The following is a 17,183-nucleotide window of genomic DNA, read 5'->3' as shown; positions in this document are numbered from 1 at the left end:
TTGCACATTGAGTTGCCTTTCTAGCCTTTCTATATTATGTGTTTGTGGAAGGCAGTGATTATGATAAAATTATAGCATTTACATTTTCCTTTGACTGTCTTACTGCTTTGTACATACGATGTGTGAATAAATATTTAGTAAATTGAATGAAGGTTGTATATATGCTGTCCTATTAATCAGAATATGCTATATCTATATCCTTTGAAATGAATACCAGTTATTACACTATAAAATGGACTGTAATGGCAGTGCTAATCCATCTTTGAAGAGGAGTTAGTTTGAAATGTAATGCTTATATTCGCTATTGCTCTAGATCGGGGGGCAAACTCATTTTCACTGGAGGCCACATCAGCCATGCAGTTGCCTTCAAAGGGCTGAAATAATTTTAGGACTGTATAAATGTAACTACTCCTTAATTGTTAAGGAGTTGAAATTACGTTCGGCCCTTTGAAGACAACTGCAAGGCTGATGTGGCCCCCAGTGAAAATGAGTTTGACACCCCTGGATGGGTGTCCATACGTTTCCAAAGCTCTATAAATAATCAGTGAAGACAGCACTTTGCTTTGCTTTACCTGCTTTCTAATGTACAGTTTTTCTGTACTTATAAGTACATCCTTAAATTCATTTTTTGTAGCTAACTCGTTGTCTCTAAATGCACCGTAGTCTTTTATAATAATCTGAAAGGGCAAGTTCCCCAAACCATCTTTTATTACTCTAGAATTATTTAAGTCTTGAAAATGTGGTGAGCATAGTTCTAGTTGTTGGATATATATCAGTGAACAAAAGAAGTTCCTGTTTCCGTGAAGGTTAGAAAGGCAATAAATATATGTAGTAAGTCATGTGATAAATCTGTGAAAAAAGTTATGCAGAATAGAAAGTTAGAGGTGGCTGAGAGAGTTGTTTAGATCTCATAGGTAGGAGCTGCAGCAGTTTTGGTAAGTTGATGTTCAGATCCAAACAGTATCCTTGAAATTAGTTATCATTAATCTTACATTGGCAGTAGGGAGGATATGATAGATATTTATTCCTATTCTTTTCTTATCCTAATATCTTTTTAAAATCTACATACAGAATTTCATAGTTATTTGAGTTTACTGCTTTTTAAGTTACCACATTTTTCACATAGTAAGAATAGTGGACTTAAAAAACATCGTAAGAGTCCTGACTGGTGTGGCTCAGTGGATTGAGTGACAGCCTGCGAACCAAAAGGTTGCCAGTTGGATTCCCAGTCAGGACACGTGCCTGGGTTGCAGGCCAGGTCCCCAGTGTGGGATGCGTTAGAGATAACCGATCAACATATCTCTCACATATCGACGTTTCTCTCCCTCTCTTTCTCCCTCCCTTCCCCTCTCTCTAAAATAAATTTTAAAAAAAAACAGAGTTTGTGGAGAAGTTTTAAGTCAATACGAAAACATTACTGTATTTACATATCCCTCATGAAGAGATTGACATGCATTTTTCTTAGTAAATTTTTACCAAGCTTAGTTAAGATGTCAGGAAGTTTGTGTTTAAAATTCACTTTCAATTGAATTGAAATTTCATACCTTCTATGATCTAACTTCTAACTTTCTGACTTTTCCTACAGTAAGCCCTCTGTTCCAGTATATAGAAGTTTTGTACTTGTCTACCAGGGACACATTCTTTCTTTTCCCCTTCTGTTGTAAAAATTAGTTATTTCAGTCAAAATCGTTCATGTACTTTCTGTATGCAGTGCCTTCTTTAAACAGTTTTAGTACCTCTGGTCTTTATTTTTAATTTGGCACTTAACCATGCACTACCCTTTGAGATCTTTTGTTTTCTAAAATTTTAAAATATTATTTGTTTTCATCTGTTTAGTTTACCTATGTTCATTTTTCTGTTTATTTCCTTTTTTTTTTGTCTTCTCTCACTGGCTTGAAAAATTGTAACATGGTTTATCAGAAAATTTTACTGCAAAGCAACTTTTTCTTTAGAAACTTGTCTTCTTAACTCACTTCCATCTTAACAGTTGTTATTGATTGGTTAAAATTAACACACTGAAGTTTTTCAAATATTTACTGAGATTACTTTCAGACTGTTCTGTGTCTATTTGTATTTGAAATATTAGAAATCTGCAATGTTACTTTATGTTAAACTGCATTAGTTTAGGAAATTTGGAGAGAAGCATTATTACCTCCAAATTTAACCTTCTCTATTGAATGTGGTAAATTAAACATAACAGTTATTCCTGTTTACAAGTAGCACTATGATAAAAAATGTCAAGACAAAGTTGTCCCTGTATCTTAGGAGTTTGCTCTTTTCTAATTCTTTAAATTGTACTAGTGTCATTGTATTCTTCGCTGCCGTACACTCATAGATTTTTTTAAAAAGCCAGTTTCACCTTAAGAATAATCTTAATGCAGCAGTAAATATTAATTTACTTTTTCCACTTTTGATTACATGTCCTTTGAATATCAGTGTGTGTGACAAAATGAGAAGTGCACATAAAGCACTTTTGCTGCATACAAAAGGATGGTGTTTGGAGGAAGAGCATTGGTGGGACTTTTGGGTGTCAGGTGAATTAGCTCCTTTTTTTTCCTGAAATGCCATTTTTGCTTGAAAGTATAACTGACAGACATATTACACTGATCAAACTTGGTTTTTTGTCAAAAGTTCTTAGAAATGATAGAAGTGAGCCTGTCAGGGAAAATGATTGGCAATGTTTTGTTGCGAGTGATAAAATTAAGCTTTCAAGCACAAATTAGAATTTTGGAAATGTATTTGCCTGGGCTTGACAGCTTTCCTAAACTTAAAAACTTTTCTGATGAAACCAGTGGTGACGTTAATGAATGTGTATTTTTTGATATTGTAGTTTAATTTCTAATATGGTAAATAATAGCAAATTTAACCTTTATGTGAAGTTTTTGGGATGCAGTCCTGTATACATGTAACAAAGGGGCCCGGAGAGCAAATCATCTTAAGAACAGCTGATTTAGGTTTTCTACTGAAGTCAAAGTTTTCACAGTCTAAGAATTAACCTTATAGCCTCCTTCTACTAGACCCTCATTCCACCAAATTAAAACTGTTTAAAAAAATGAAAATGCATATGAATAATACATTTTAAAATTCTTCTACATATGTAACTTTCTCCTTTTATTAAACAATGGTTTTATATAATCCCATTGACTTTAGGACTGCATTGCATTTATTATCATTTATATTTACTTTAAAATATTTTTTTCTCTCCTCATCTATTTCTCTTTCTTCTTTCTCCTTCTCCTTTCATCCCTCCCTTCCTTTCTGTTTGTATTTGTTTTCTAGGTGGAGTCTTTCATTTTGGATCAGGATGATTTGGAAAATCCAATGCTGGAAACGGCTTCCAAGTTGCTCTTATCAGGTACTGCTGATGGTGCAGACCTCAGGACAGTAGATCCAGAAACACAAGCTAGACTGGAAGCTTTACTAGAAGCTGCAGGTAAGTCTGCAGATTACACATATGTAATAAGTCTACTTAATCATGTCAAGTTACAATCTAAAGAATTCCTGTTGTTATCAATGTATGATCTTGGATATTTAGTACAATACTATTCATAAAGGTCATATGTGTTATTTTTTAGAGAATTACATGGAACATTTCATTAAAAGAATATTATCATTACAAGAGTAAAATACAAAGTTGCTGTCAACCTTTTTATAAAGGGGGACTTCTTATATGCAGTCAGTTTTCACTAGTCCCAAATTCCATATTTGTGAATTTGCCTACTTAATAAAATGTATTTGTACCCCAAAATTAGTACTTGCAGCACTTTCATAGACACGCACAGAATGTTGAAAAATTTGAGTCGCCTTACACACATGTTCCTCACTGAGGTGGAATAAGGTGATGTTCTGCCTTCTTGTTTCATCTCTCATATTGTAAACAAGTGTCCTTTTCATGATCTACGTCATGCCACATTTTAAATTTGTGCCTTTTGTTGGTAATTTCACTGTTTAAAATGTCACTGTTTAAACACTGTTTAAAATGTTGAAATGCTGCTTAGCATCTCTAAATGTGAGAAGGCTGTGATGTGCCTTAAGAAAAACACCTGTTAGATAAGCTTCTCTCAGGCATGAGTTAATATAGTGCTATTAGTTGTGTATTTAATGTTAGTGAATCAACTATATATTAAAAAGGTTGTTTTTAAACAAAAACACAAAACAAACATATATTGATTGTTTAATGAAAATATTGTGACCAAAGGCCTGAAGAACCCAACCACTGTTTTCCTGTAGGGGCAGTGGTTGGGTATGAATTAATTCATTGTTTCCAGCAACTCTACAAAACATAAATTCCATGAATAATGAGAATCGACTACATATAATTTCCCCACTTTTTTGCTATAGGCTGTCTCTTGAAACCCTGTAAAATGAATCATTATATTTTTGTAGTGTATCATCATTATATTGTCTCTATAGGAACAGTGTTTTAATTATTAACATAATTAGAGATCACATAACATAATCAAAGATTTAGCACTATGTATGTGTGTGTGTGTGTGTGTGTGTGTGTATGGCATAGAATAGAGATACAGTTTAGTATTTGCCAGAAATTTGATGTTGTTATAGAAGTTTATGTGGGGGGGTTGTGAAATTATTTGAGATTGTGTTACAAGAGGAACAGGGAACCTTTCTCCTGAAGGTGAGAAGACTCAGGTTGAATACACGAGGGATGTTTGTTTTCTGTGGCTCCAAGAGGCAGAACCAGGTTGATTGCAGGTGAAAGGAGCTGCTTTTCAAGGTAGAGTTCAATTCTGTTTTCTTTACAGTAGCTAACAAGCCAGCAGGCCCCCTCCCTCTCTTCGTTTTTCCTTCTCTCACTTTTCCTCTCCTTCCCTCATTTATTTTCTTCCCTTTTTAAAATAAAACATGTCACATACAAACCCAGAGAGAATAGTACAATGAATCTTTGACATACCCATCATCCAGCTTCAACAGCTATCAGTGTAGGAACACTCTTGTTTTACCTTTGCACTTTACCACCTCACTAACTCCCAGTCCATATGTGAATTTAAAGCAAATCTAAGCATCATATTTCATGTATAAATACATACTTTGGTATGTAACTCTAAGGAACTTTTTAAAAAAGAAATCTGACCATAATACCATTGAATATCTAAAGAACAAAGTAATAGTAATTTCTTAATATTGCCAGATATCCTGTCAGTGTTCAGATTTTCCCAATGGTTTTATAATCATCATTTTTACTGTTGGTGTATTTGATTTAATATTCAAGCAAGTTTTACATTATTTTTGGTGTTAATGATTTTTCTTAAAGTGTCTTTTAATCATAGCGGTTCCTCTTTCCTTTTTTTTTCCTGCTTTATTTTTAAAGAAATTGATCATTTGTCTAACTTTATGGATTTTCCCAGTTGTACTTCCGTGTGCTACTTCCTCAATCAGAATTTAGATTCAGATATTTGACCTGATTTCAGTTCCTTTAGTTTTTGACGAGAGTAGTCATTCCCGGTTATTTATGTTTCCTTATATGTCACATAGGTGGTGGTGGTGTTTCTTTTTTTATGATGTTGAGATTGATTACAGTTTAGGCATCTTGAGAAAAGTTTTTGAGACCTTGTCTGAAAATGCCTTTCATACTCTCCTCATACTTGATAGTTTGACCTGGTTTAGAAGGGTAGTTTAAATATCACTTTTCTTTCAGACTTTGAAGTTACTGCTCCACTGTCCCCTGATTTTTGGTGTTATAGTTCAGAAGTTTGACATTATACTTATTTGAGATATTCTCTTATCTCTGCCACTTTTTCTTACTCCTTCTCAAAAGCGTTACAGTTTTTGGCATTTAAGAATTTTGATCTTACTTTGAATATTTATATCTCTTTCACATTTAGGATTTCAAATGCCAGGTGATCTCTGGGTTTTGTTTGTAGTCAGTAGCAATGCCATTAAAAGCTAAATTCAAATGTGTACATTCATGTTTTTAAACTGGCAGGTTTTACTATACATAGAGTCTTTATTGATATATGATATATCTGATATAATATATAATATATGTAATATAACTAGTTTTCTATTGCAGCATAACAATTTACAATAAACAGAGTGTGACACAATACCCATTTACTATCTTTTAGTTTCTGTAGATCAGACATCAGGGCACACAATACAGCTAGATTCTCTTGCTCAGGGTCTCATGGGTTGAAATCAAGGTGTCACCTGAGTTGAGTTCTCATTTATAGGCTGTAGGAGAAAGTCTGCTTCTAAGTTTATTATTGTCGGGAGCAGAATTCAGTTTCTTGGAGTTGTAGGAGATTGAGGTCCCAATTCCATCATGCACTGTTAGCAAGGGTTGATCTTACCTCCTTGAGTTTACCCACATTCTTTAACATGTGGCACCCTCTATATTTGACTCCTCGTGCTTTGCACCTCTGACTTCCTTTTCTCCAGTCAGCCAAAGAAATCTTTGTATGGGTCATGTGATAAGGTCGGGCCCATCCAGATAATCTCCTTATTTTCAGGTCTTCTGTGCCCTATAACATAACCTAATCATGGCAGTAAAAATCTATCATATTCAGAGTTCCAAGCATTATGTAGAGTATGTATACTGCTGCTGGGTAATCTTGGGAACACTTGAGAATTCCTAGTATACAGTGATTGGACAGAGACCCTTCCATTTCCTTGAGAACTCTGAAATGTCAGTATCTTTAAGCCTTTTCTCAGTGGCTGTTCAAATTCTTGCGAGACACATCTGCCAGTCTAATGAATTTTTGTCTAATGAATTATAAATCTGGCTGGCAGCATTTAGGGAGCTAAAAGTGGGCAGGGGGCTGAGGATCTCACTGTTTATCATACACATTTACTTAACTCCCTGATTTTCAATTTAGTATCTCATCCCTTCCTTCTCTGTACTTGGTATTTCTTAGTGCAAGGCCTTTCTGTTCTGGTTTGTTTTGTTAGAGAATAATCACCTGGCTGTGCAGTTTGGGGATGGAGTCTAAGTGTCTGACTGCTTCTCATAGGTGTTTAGTTAGGTGCTCTGTTTGCTGCTGACCCAAGCCTTACCCTTGTATCTGCTGCCTATAAATTCCTGAGTCCTGTTGGGATGATCATCTTGTTTCTCTTATATATCTACATTTTCATTTATTTTCTTCCGCGAAGCAGTTACGTCTCTTATTTACTTTGCCTTCATAAATATTACCTTAATTTACAAATGTCTTTTACTTTTATCAAAGGTGGAGTTCCTGTTGGATTTTAGTTCTCCTTTGAGTAAGTTATAAGAGGAAAAGGGAAAAAATTATCTTAAAATCTGAAATCTAGGTAACCTTGGACTTTCTTTTTGGTTCCCAGGCTGGCACTCAGTCCACTGAGCCACACCAGCCAGGGCATCTTTCTGAGTTATATGGTTCTTTTGTTCAGTTGATTAAAAGTAGTATTTGGGAGTGATCCGGCCATCATGTATGTACTGTTTTTTGACCTATACTGATTAATATCTAATAACTGAATATGACTAGTTAAAAAAGGATTTCCATAATTCACAGTAGATAAAATTAAGTTTCCATTACTGTTGATTCATTTGAGAGGTTACCATAAATGTTAGTTTACTTTCTAGTTATCCTTACTAAATAGTTATCTTTACTTATGAAAATGAGTTCATAAAAATTTAATGAAATATTTTGTTTTCTTTGTTCTTTTTTTTTTTTTTTTTTTTGAGGCAGTGATTACTTTCTGCAGATCCAGATGTATCCTCACTGTTGCTAACACTGAGAAATTGTTGTTATGTAGCTAATCTGAGTTGGCGAAAAAAATTGGAGCTAATTCTCTCTTATGAAAATGGATCTGTGACCTTGGCCTCAGTAGTGCCTTAGGATACTTATCTAAGCATGGTGTCTTACTGAAGAAATATTACTAGAGCAGGTTTAGTGTACAGTTGGCTTTTACTGTTGGTGTCAGAAATTCTACAGTATGTATTGGTCTTAAAAGACCAAAAGTACTTTTATCCTTTGCACATCTTGATTGTAGCAGATACTAAATTTGACTGCTCTGAACACATATTATATCTAAAACCATAAAGGCTACTTGCCACATTTATTTTTTTGTTCCATATATGTAATATTTGATCTTTTAGATTTCTCAGAAAAAAAGGCAAATTAGGTATACATTTTTCTCTTTTAAACTTTAAACAAAACTTTCAGTCCTTCTGCTGTTAGGAGAAACCTGCACAAAATGTTTATTATTTCCAGTTGAGTGGTCTTTTTGGTCTGTTAGTTAAATAGTATGTTTTAAAACCTATAGTATTTTTAAAAAAAAAAACTTGAATGTGCATATAAATCACTTAGGGATCCTTTTTAAAAATGCTCTTTTTGGATCAGTAAATCTTAGGGCCTGAGATTATGTATTTCTGACAAGCTTCCAAGTGGTCTCAATGCTTCTCGTCCATAGAGCATGTGTTGAGTAGCAGGGGTTCTGTAATATCCATCATGACATTAGATGTTTGTCTTCAAGTTGGAGCTAAGGTTCTTAATGCTCGATGTGCATCAGAATCTTTTTAAAGCTTTTTAATATGTAGATGCCTAGGCCTCACTTCCTACTTATTAAATTACATCTTTAGATATAGGTTAGCTCAGCATCTATATTTTTATAAAGTTCCACTCCCTGATGGACAACCTGGATTAAGTACTAATAAGTTAGAATATTAAAGGTTAGAGATAAACGTTCTTTATAGTGATATTTGGAAGAGAATAAATTATGTTTCGTTCAGATGGTTACTAACCATTTCTGCTTTTGAATTTTTTTCTTTTTGCTATTCTGAATTTTGAAAATATGGTACATTAAGATTTTATATATAATTCATAGTCATAATTTGAAATAAATAGGTATTCAAATATAAGTTATCTTTTGTATAGCCTATAATGTTTTATTAGGCCATTTTTGGTCACAAGTGATGATAGCCCAACTAAACATTCTTAAATAAAAGTGGGCATTTACCAAAAGTATAGGGATGGTGCTGGCTTCTGGCATTACTGGTGTCATTGAGTAAAAAATAACTTAACCAGAACTCCGTCTCCTTTTTATTTTTCTGTTCTTTTTTCCTGTGTTGACGTATTTTGGGGTAGTCTTTTTCATTTGTGGTGATGAAAGTGGTCAGTTAGTTCAATACTCACATCTTAGCAACTTAGCAACCTTTGAACATAGGTTCTTCTTTCAAACCTATGGCAAAAGTCTGAGTGAGGATTCCTAATTGTCCTAGTATAGCCAGAGACTCATTTCTAGCACCAGTGAGTCACAGGATCAAGTGGTTATAGAACACTCAGAAGGAGTAAGATTATCAGAGAATTGGAGAAGAGCAGTCTCCCAAAAGATTCAGGGCAGGTAATGTATATTTACAATGTACGATTTGTAAGTCATTTAATAACATATATAGTTAAGTAACTTGAATTTTGCTTTATTTCTTCTTTTGGGTGCATTCATTTTGGTGTGAAAATATATAGGAATAGGCAAATTGTCCACGGCTGATGGTAAAGCCTTTGCAGATCCTGAAGTGCTTCGGAGATTGACATCATCTGTTAGTTGTGCGTTGGATGAAGCTGCTGCTGCACTTACCCGGATGAGAGCTGAAAGCACAGCAAATGCAGGGCAGTCGGACAAGTAAGAACATTTTCATTCTGATCAATATAAGAAAATTTTCTTTAAAATAATTTAAAAAATAAAAAAATAATTAAAAAATAACTAACATTTATTTTGTGCCTGGCACTATACCAGATACTTTGCATGTGTTGTGTTGTTTATACTCACAAAAAGTCTTAGGTGTGGAATTTGTTTTTATAGCCATTTTACTCACGGAAAGCATGAGAGATGTGAGTAACTTAGTCAAGTTTAAATAGGTAACGGGAGGCAGAGCTGGGACACCAGTGTCTGCCTGGCTGCAAAGGTGATGTCTTAGTGAATATGTTATAAAAGACCTTTTGCTGATTTAGGTTTAGTTGTCTTTTAAGGTTTTGGTGACAAAGATGTAAATGCTTTCTAATTAGTCATGCCATTTTCCAGTGCATATACATGGATCTAACCATTTTAAAGGGCAAGGTTTTTATTTGTTTGTTTTATGATCAGTCAAAAAATGTCACAGATCTAGTTCCCATTACTTGTATATAAGTGCTACATTCAAGCACATTGTAGCACATGCATTTATTTTTGTATGTACTACTGTTCCTTTTATGTAACATAGTAACGGCTTACTATTTTGTGACTTAGCTTTTTAAGTTTTGCTGCTGATGATATGCAATAAAAATCACTATCTCATGTAGAAACATTTATGTGTATAGTAGAGTAAAAAATGAATGTAAACTCCAAAGAAATAACTAGAATAAAGTATTAATACATCTTACTTTTTTTACTTAGAAGCTCCTTTTCCCTTTAAAAAGAAGCTATTTTATTTATTCTAGCATTTTCCTTTAACCAGTTGAGAAAATGGGGGTATTTTTTAATTATTATTTCTTACTCAAGGATATGTTCATTGATTTTAGAGAGAGAGGAAGAGGGGGTGGGGGAGATAAAAATAGAAACATCAATGTGAGATAGAAACAACAATGTGAGAGAAACATGGATCTGTTGCTTCCCATATGCACCCCAGTCAGCAATCAAACCTGCAGCCTAGGTATTGCCCTGACTGGGAATTGAACCCTCAATCTTTTGGGGTTACTTCAGCCAACTGAGCCAGGGCAAGAATTGCCTTTTGTATGAGAGTATTTTTTATGCAACTACTTTTAAGAGCATGAAAGAGTGGTTATATAGTATTATTAACTAGAGTATGAATTTGCTGTTGGTTCTGTATTATCTTTATTTGTTATTTGTGTAGGTTTTTGTGTTCTTATTAATTTATTTTATCATTCTTTCATATGTTGATCCTTCTTTCGGTAATGATGCCTGCTGAGACTGGCAAGAGAGAAACTTAGAAGCTCCTTGAAGAGTGTATTAAAGCTAATTAAAAGTGGAAATAGAATAGAAAAAAAATCATAGGATTCTTTGACATTGAAAATACTAGAAATTATCAGCAAAACAGTAAACATGTTTGTGACAGCCATGTTCATTTAGCAAGGCTTGAGAAATACAGTGGGGTACAGTGAGCGCTATGTGCCAGATTTTAACATTAGTTAGGAGCAGTATCACGTACCAGATTCAGCCTACCCTTTGCTTATGAGTTCTTAAGTTTACCTGTTGCTAGAATAGTTTTTATAGGTTTTTTTTAAAGCTGGCATACAAATATGGAAATTGAATGAAAGTCTAAATGGTAAGGTAGAGGACGGTGTATACCTGAGGGGGAGGGAGAGAGTGAGAGACCACCTGAAAGAGAGAAAACATATGTTCTTATATAGGAAATACCTTGGGGGAAGATATTGTTCTAAATGTTCTAAATGTGTTTAAAGATGATAGAGAACACTAAGAGTCTAGGAGCAGTCAGTATCTCATAAAATGGAAATAAAAGACAAGCTTATTAACTGCTATTCAAAATTTTGACTTTGGTGAGGAGACAGTACAGTTAACAGGTAGATAAAATATGTACTATGGCACACAATGGTTAGAATCATGGAGAAGAGAATTGAATGGGGAAGTTCAAAGGCAGTGTTTGGTGTTGGAGGCCACGTGGCATTTTTAATAGCTTGGTTAGGGAAATTCTCACTTAAAAGGTGGCTTTTTATAGCAAAGACCTGAAATAGGTAAGGGAATGAACTGTATCTGAGAGAACTGTCTTGGTAAGAGACAGCAAATACATATATTTTGGCTTTGGAGCTTAATTAGCATTTTTTATAAGAAGGAAGAAAGCCAGTGTGGCTAGAGTGTGAAGAGCAAGAGTAAGAATAGTAGGTGATGAAACCAGAGGTAAAAAGGAAGAGTGTGGTGCTACCACTGTGCAGATCTTGTAAGGACTTTGGTCTCTATTGAGTGAGATTAGAGCCCTTCTGAGCAGAGGAGTGACATGATCTACTTTCCTTTAAACAAGATCTCTCTGGCTTCTGCATTGAAAAGAACCTGAATGAGAGCAAGGGTAAAGTCAGGGAAATTGCTTAGGACACTTGGCCATAGTCTGGGCTAAAGATAATGTTCTGAATCTAGTAATGATAGAGGTAGAGAAAAGATGTTATCAATGATGCCTTTAGTATCTAGAGCGACAGGGCCATGTTTCAAGAGGGTAATATATGAATTGCTTTAATATTTGAAATAATGAGGATACTTACTAATAGTCCTGGATTTAGTGTGTTTTTTATAATGAATTTTATCAAAAAGTGAGAGAATCTTCAGAAATGTGTATTGTTGGAATTGTTTTGGGAAGTTTATAAGGCAGACACTTTACTCTCAGTTTAATTTCCTGTTGCTCCACTTTTTCCATTATTCTTTTGCTTGAATTCAGCCTTTGCCTTGCCAGATATTTTTTAGGCTCCCCCAAAACATGACGACATAAATAAATACTTCAAAAAAAGATTATCTCCTTATCAGGTATTTATATAATAGCCGAAATTACATGTTCACATTTTGCTTGCCTGATTTTTCTTCACTTGATTGGAGATCTCTGACAAGCTTTTAAAATTAGTACAAGTTTTACTCATTTTATTAAATACTTTTAAAATAAATTTTATAAAAAATTTCCAGTAACTGAACAAAATGAAGTGTAATTGTAGCCTTATTTTGTTCATTTGATAATTCTATAAAGTTTTATGTTTTAAAATTTTGATTTCTTTGTAATTATAGTAAATTGGGCTTTACTTTTGCATAACAAAAAACCTTTTGTAGTGTTAAAGTTTGTAATTTGTGACTTTTATATGTATATTTATAAACTCAATGAACTGAGTCATTTTCAGTTTTGTTTTTGCTATGGATCCTATCAAAATGATTATGCTTGCCTGGCACTACTCTTCAGTACTTACACTGTACATTATTTTACAATCTCATAGTCTGATATTGTAATATTCTTCCCCTAATAGCCGCAGTTTGGCAGAAGCCTGTTCAGAAGGAGATGTAAATGCTGTGCGAAAGTTACTTATTGAAGGGCGGAGTGTAAATGAACACACCGAGGAAGGGGAGAGCCTCCTTTGTTTAGCTTGTTCTGCTGGATACTATGAGCTTGCACAGGTTTGTATTACCAAAATAAAGCTTGTAGGTTTTCACATACGGTTTTGCTTTTAATCTGCCTTGCTTAGTAAGGAAATAATAGCAACCATTAGACTCATGTCAACCAATAGTTTTTGTTAGTTACATTTTGTGTTTATTGTCTGTCCTATATATACAGTATGGTTACATAGGTGTTAACATATGTTCAAAATTTTTAAATGAAATGATCCTTTTCTAATATTAAAATTTTTTTTTTCATAAGGTTTTGTTGGCAATGCATGCAAATGTGGAAGATAGGGGAATCAAAGGTGACATTACACCATTAATGGCTGCTGCTAATGGAGGACATGTCAAAATTGTGAAGTTGCTGCTAGCTCATAAAGCTGATGTCAATGCACAGTCTTCAACAGGTTATGTGTATTTTGTTTTGTTAAATATTAGTTTTCTTTGGTAATAATTATTGCACAAGAAAGTGATCATTAGTGATGCTTTTGCAATTCTCTTATAAGTGCTGCATGTTTTCATAAGTCTGTACATTAGGTGTAAAGTATATAGAATATATTTTGAATGAAATTTCTCCTGTTTTGTGTATAAGGGCAATTACTTGTCCTTTTAAGATTCTTTTAGATTATACACTGGCCCAGTTAGAAGGACCACTATTTTGGAAATGGAGAGGTGTGAGCTATGGCTCGCAAACCCTGGTTTCCTATTTTTCAGGGAGAAGGGAAGAGAAGATATGGAGAACAAGTAGGATATGGAATAAAAGGCAGGTCTTTCATTGCCTACTTTTATTAAATTGTGGCCTATAGAAAAAGAGATTATATGAAAACATTATGTCCCACAACGGACATAACTTTAGTCTAAATTGATTTTTTTCTTTCAAATTTGGGCATAGATTTCTATAAAAGCTCTAAAATTATATGGAAATATATATTATGCATTTTTTCATGTAGGATTTCAAAATTATTAAATATTTTTTAAGGTCTACAGATTCTGGTTTGAAGGAATTTTAGAAATCCTTATTTTACCCAGAAAGTTGATTTTTTTTCTCTTATAACCTGGGAGAAGGAATATTTTCAAAATTACTTTAACTTCAATCAGTTAACCGATGTTTAAGTTGTACAGAAAATAAATATGTATGATTAAGAGGAACAGTATGAGGTATATTTGTATATGATGAATATATACAGTCCAAAAAAACAAAGATTGGGAAACATTTCTCTGATTAAAGTTAGAATGAACACAACCTATTTCTCATCTGAAAAGTTAGTTTCAGAATTGCTCAGTTGTTTTATAACTCTACAATCATGGTGAGTGTATCTGATTTTCCACATGTCTTTGACCCTGATTTTAGGAAAGAGGAGGGAGTTGATTTCAGTAAGATAAAATGCAGTGAGGAAGGAAATTATATATAAGTGTATTATCTAAATGTATTTAGGTTATAGTCTCTCATTTTGGTTGTTTTTAATGCTAAATTAGATTGTTTTCTGTTATTTTATGTTAATGGTTTTTTGTTTTTCTTCACTGAAATAGGCAATACAGCACTTACATATGCTTGTGCTGGAGGCTATGTAGATGTTGTAAAGGTGCTCTTGGAATCCGGTGCTAGTATTGAGGACCATAATGAAAATGGTCATACTCCTCTTATGGAAGCTGGAAGTGCTGGACATGTGGAAGTAGCCAGATTGCTGCTAGAAAATGGGGCTGGCATTAACACGCATTCCAATGAATTTAAGGAGAGTGCCCTTACATTAGCTTGTTATAAAGGTACAGTATAAAACATTGTTTATAATAAAGTTTTAAATATGTGAAATGGCAGTTTATATTTTTTAATTAAAATAAAAAGTAAAATTAAAATGTAATAGTATATAGCATCTAATTAACTGATCAGTAAAAGTGTTTAAAGTTTTTCAAAGTAAAAGTCTAACATGTAAACTTAAAATATAGACTCTTAAAATTTGGTCAGTGAAAAATGACTATTGATCCCGTTACTTTATCAGAAATTTGCTTACTTTTAGTATGCACTGGATATTCTGGGTGTTGGATTTTAATAGCATCTTTGCTCACCTGTGGCAAGGATTCTAGTAGCAACACTTTCTAGGGTAAGAAGTAGAACAGCAAAGATCACTTGTATGAGTTGTATTCAGCGGTTGAAGTTAGCTTGTAGCTGACTTTAGTATTAATTACACTTAAAAATTTATTGCTATAATTTAAGTAAAACTTTAAAAAATATTGTACTTTGTCTTTTTTTTTTGGAATAAGATTTTTAAGTAATCTTGATACGCTTTTGGTTTAGGACACCTAGAGATGGTGCGATTTCTTTTGGAAGCAGGAGCAGATCAAGAGCATAAAACAGATGAAATGCACACTGCCCTAATGGAGGCTTGCATGGTAAGATTGGTGAAATACATATATAAAGTATATTTATATGTTAATATATAATGACATATTATATATTATACAGTTTACATTGAGAGCCTTTAGGCTCAGAAATTCTTTTTATTATAGATTTATTATAGAGCAGAAACTCAGCCATCTGAATTATCAAGAGTTTCTAGAGTCAGTAGTATATTAACTTCTATTAGAAGTGCTTTCTGAGGCTTTATGCTACCTTCATTTTCTTAGTCTCACATAACTCGACTGGTTTTACATAGTTGGCATAAAAAGTGACTTTTTAAAAGGTTGATTAAGGATATTAAAGAGGACAGTAATCCACAGAGTATACATATATTACTAGCATAACATGTTTGTCAAAACAGTAATTTTATTTATGAAAAATTTGAAATTAGAATATTACTTGTGTAACATAATTCTCTGTCATGGTCTTTTTTGAGCCCTGAATTCTTTTTGTAAGAACTCTGTTTTACAGTTTGTGTGTGGGAATGGGTAATAATAGTACTCTTAAACTTAATGTATATTAGCCTGTGATTTGTGGTACAGATATGGATCAGAGTAACATTATCGACAGATTAATAAGAAAAAGATGCAAAAGATAGATAAAGGCCCCAATGAATTTGAAGTTTCCTTCTCAATTTCCCTTCAGAGAATCATTATTAAAAGATTTTTAATTTTTAATTATTAATTTAAAAAATATTAGGTAGCCATGTAAGACTTTAATTATCTTTTATTTTTCATTGCCATGCCACTGTTTGCTTTAGTAACTTATTCTTTTGAATAAACATAAGCTGGAGTTCCCCATTTTTTTTAAGATAAGAAATAATATTCTTTCTCCCTTCTGGGGGGGGTTATTATGAAAATTAAATGAGATAATGTGTGTAAAACACATCAGTATTATCTGCATGATAAGATTTAAGGAACTTAAAACATCTGCCACCCTTGCTAGCGTAACAACCTATAAGTAGATTAAGAAATTATAAGGAAGTGTTCTATAGCTCTAACCAGCATGCACTGGAAGTAAGTGTTGTAAGTAGATGAAAGTTACTAGTAGAGGCCAGGAAATGTAGGAATTGACTCCGGAGGGAGAAAATTCTGAGCTGGAGGAACATCAAATGAACCTTAGTAATAAGACATTAAAGTGGTATCATATGGTAAACGTGGAGGCAAAACTGGACATAACATGTTCAAAAGAAGATGAAATGCCTGTGAGGTAATATATAGAAGGAAAAAGTGTACCCAAAGAAAAAAGGAATGGAAAAGGGAGCCTTAGAGTTGCAAATAGTTAGGAAAGCTGTGGTAACAGAAGATAATAAGAGAATTTCTTTTTCTTAATTTTCATTGGTATTTGTTTGTTGAACAACAAAGAAGTACCATGTGCCTATTGTGTTCCCCCTTCTTCTAACACATCATGCACAATTCTGCCATGCCTAAAAGTAATGCATTTTTCCGTTTCTACCTAATCAAAAGTTTGCATGTTCTAAAGGTTTCTAAAAAAATCCAGCTTTCACTTTCTAACCTGTATCCATTTAGCATTTAAGGGAATATGCAGGATTGACCATGCAATGTTGTTGTTATCTCACATTATGTGAGATAACATAATGTACTGTTTTTTCCCCAATATGGTTAATAACCCTCTTGATCGAAGATATCATTTTTCTACATGTTTATATCCTCAATCTGTTTCCTACTTTGTACTAAAGAAATATAGCTAGGTCATAATAATACTTATTAAA

The 17,183-nt window shown here is 33.5% G+C and overlaps 1 protein-coding gene across 5 annotated transcripts in view; it reads left to right on the top strand.

Moving 5' to 3' along the window:
* ANKRD17 (ankyrin repeat domain 17) overlaps positions 1-17,183 on the top strand; it is a 144,810-nt gene that overhangs the window by 57,312 nt on the left and 70,315 nt on the right. For all 5 annotated transcript variants that reach the window (XM_024579605.3, XM_024579598.3, XM_024579588.3 and 2 more), the window contains exons 2-7: positions 3,280-3,433; positions 9,441-9,597; positions 12,927-13,074; positions 13,316-13,463; positions 14,587-14,820; positions 15,350-15,444. In XM_024579605.3, the coding sequence (XP_024435373.2) occupies positions 3,280-3,433; positions 9,441-9,597; positions 12,927-13,074; positions 13,316-13,463; positions 14,587-14,820; positions 15,350-15,444 (936 nt within the window). The remainder of the gene's footprint in view (positions 1-3,279; positions 3,434-9,440; positions 9,598-12,926; positions 13,075-13,315; positions 13,464-14,586; positions 14,821-15,349; positions 15,445-17,183) is intronic.

The sequence above is a fragment of the Desmodus rotundus genome, chromosome 4, assembly GCF_022682495.2.
Source record: "Desmodus rotundus isolate HL8 chromosome 4, HLdesRot8A.1, whole genome shotgun sequence".
NCBI classification, from domain to species: Eukaryota; Metazoa; Chordata; class Mammalia; order Chiroptera; family Phyllostomidae; genus Desmodus; species Desmodus rotundus.
Note: the sequence above shows the minus strand (reverse complement) of the source record. Positions and strands in the feature narration are given on the sequence as shown.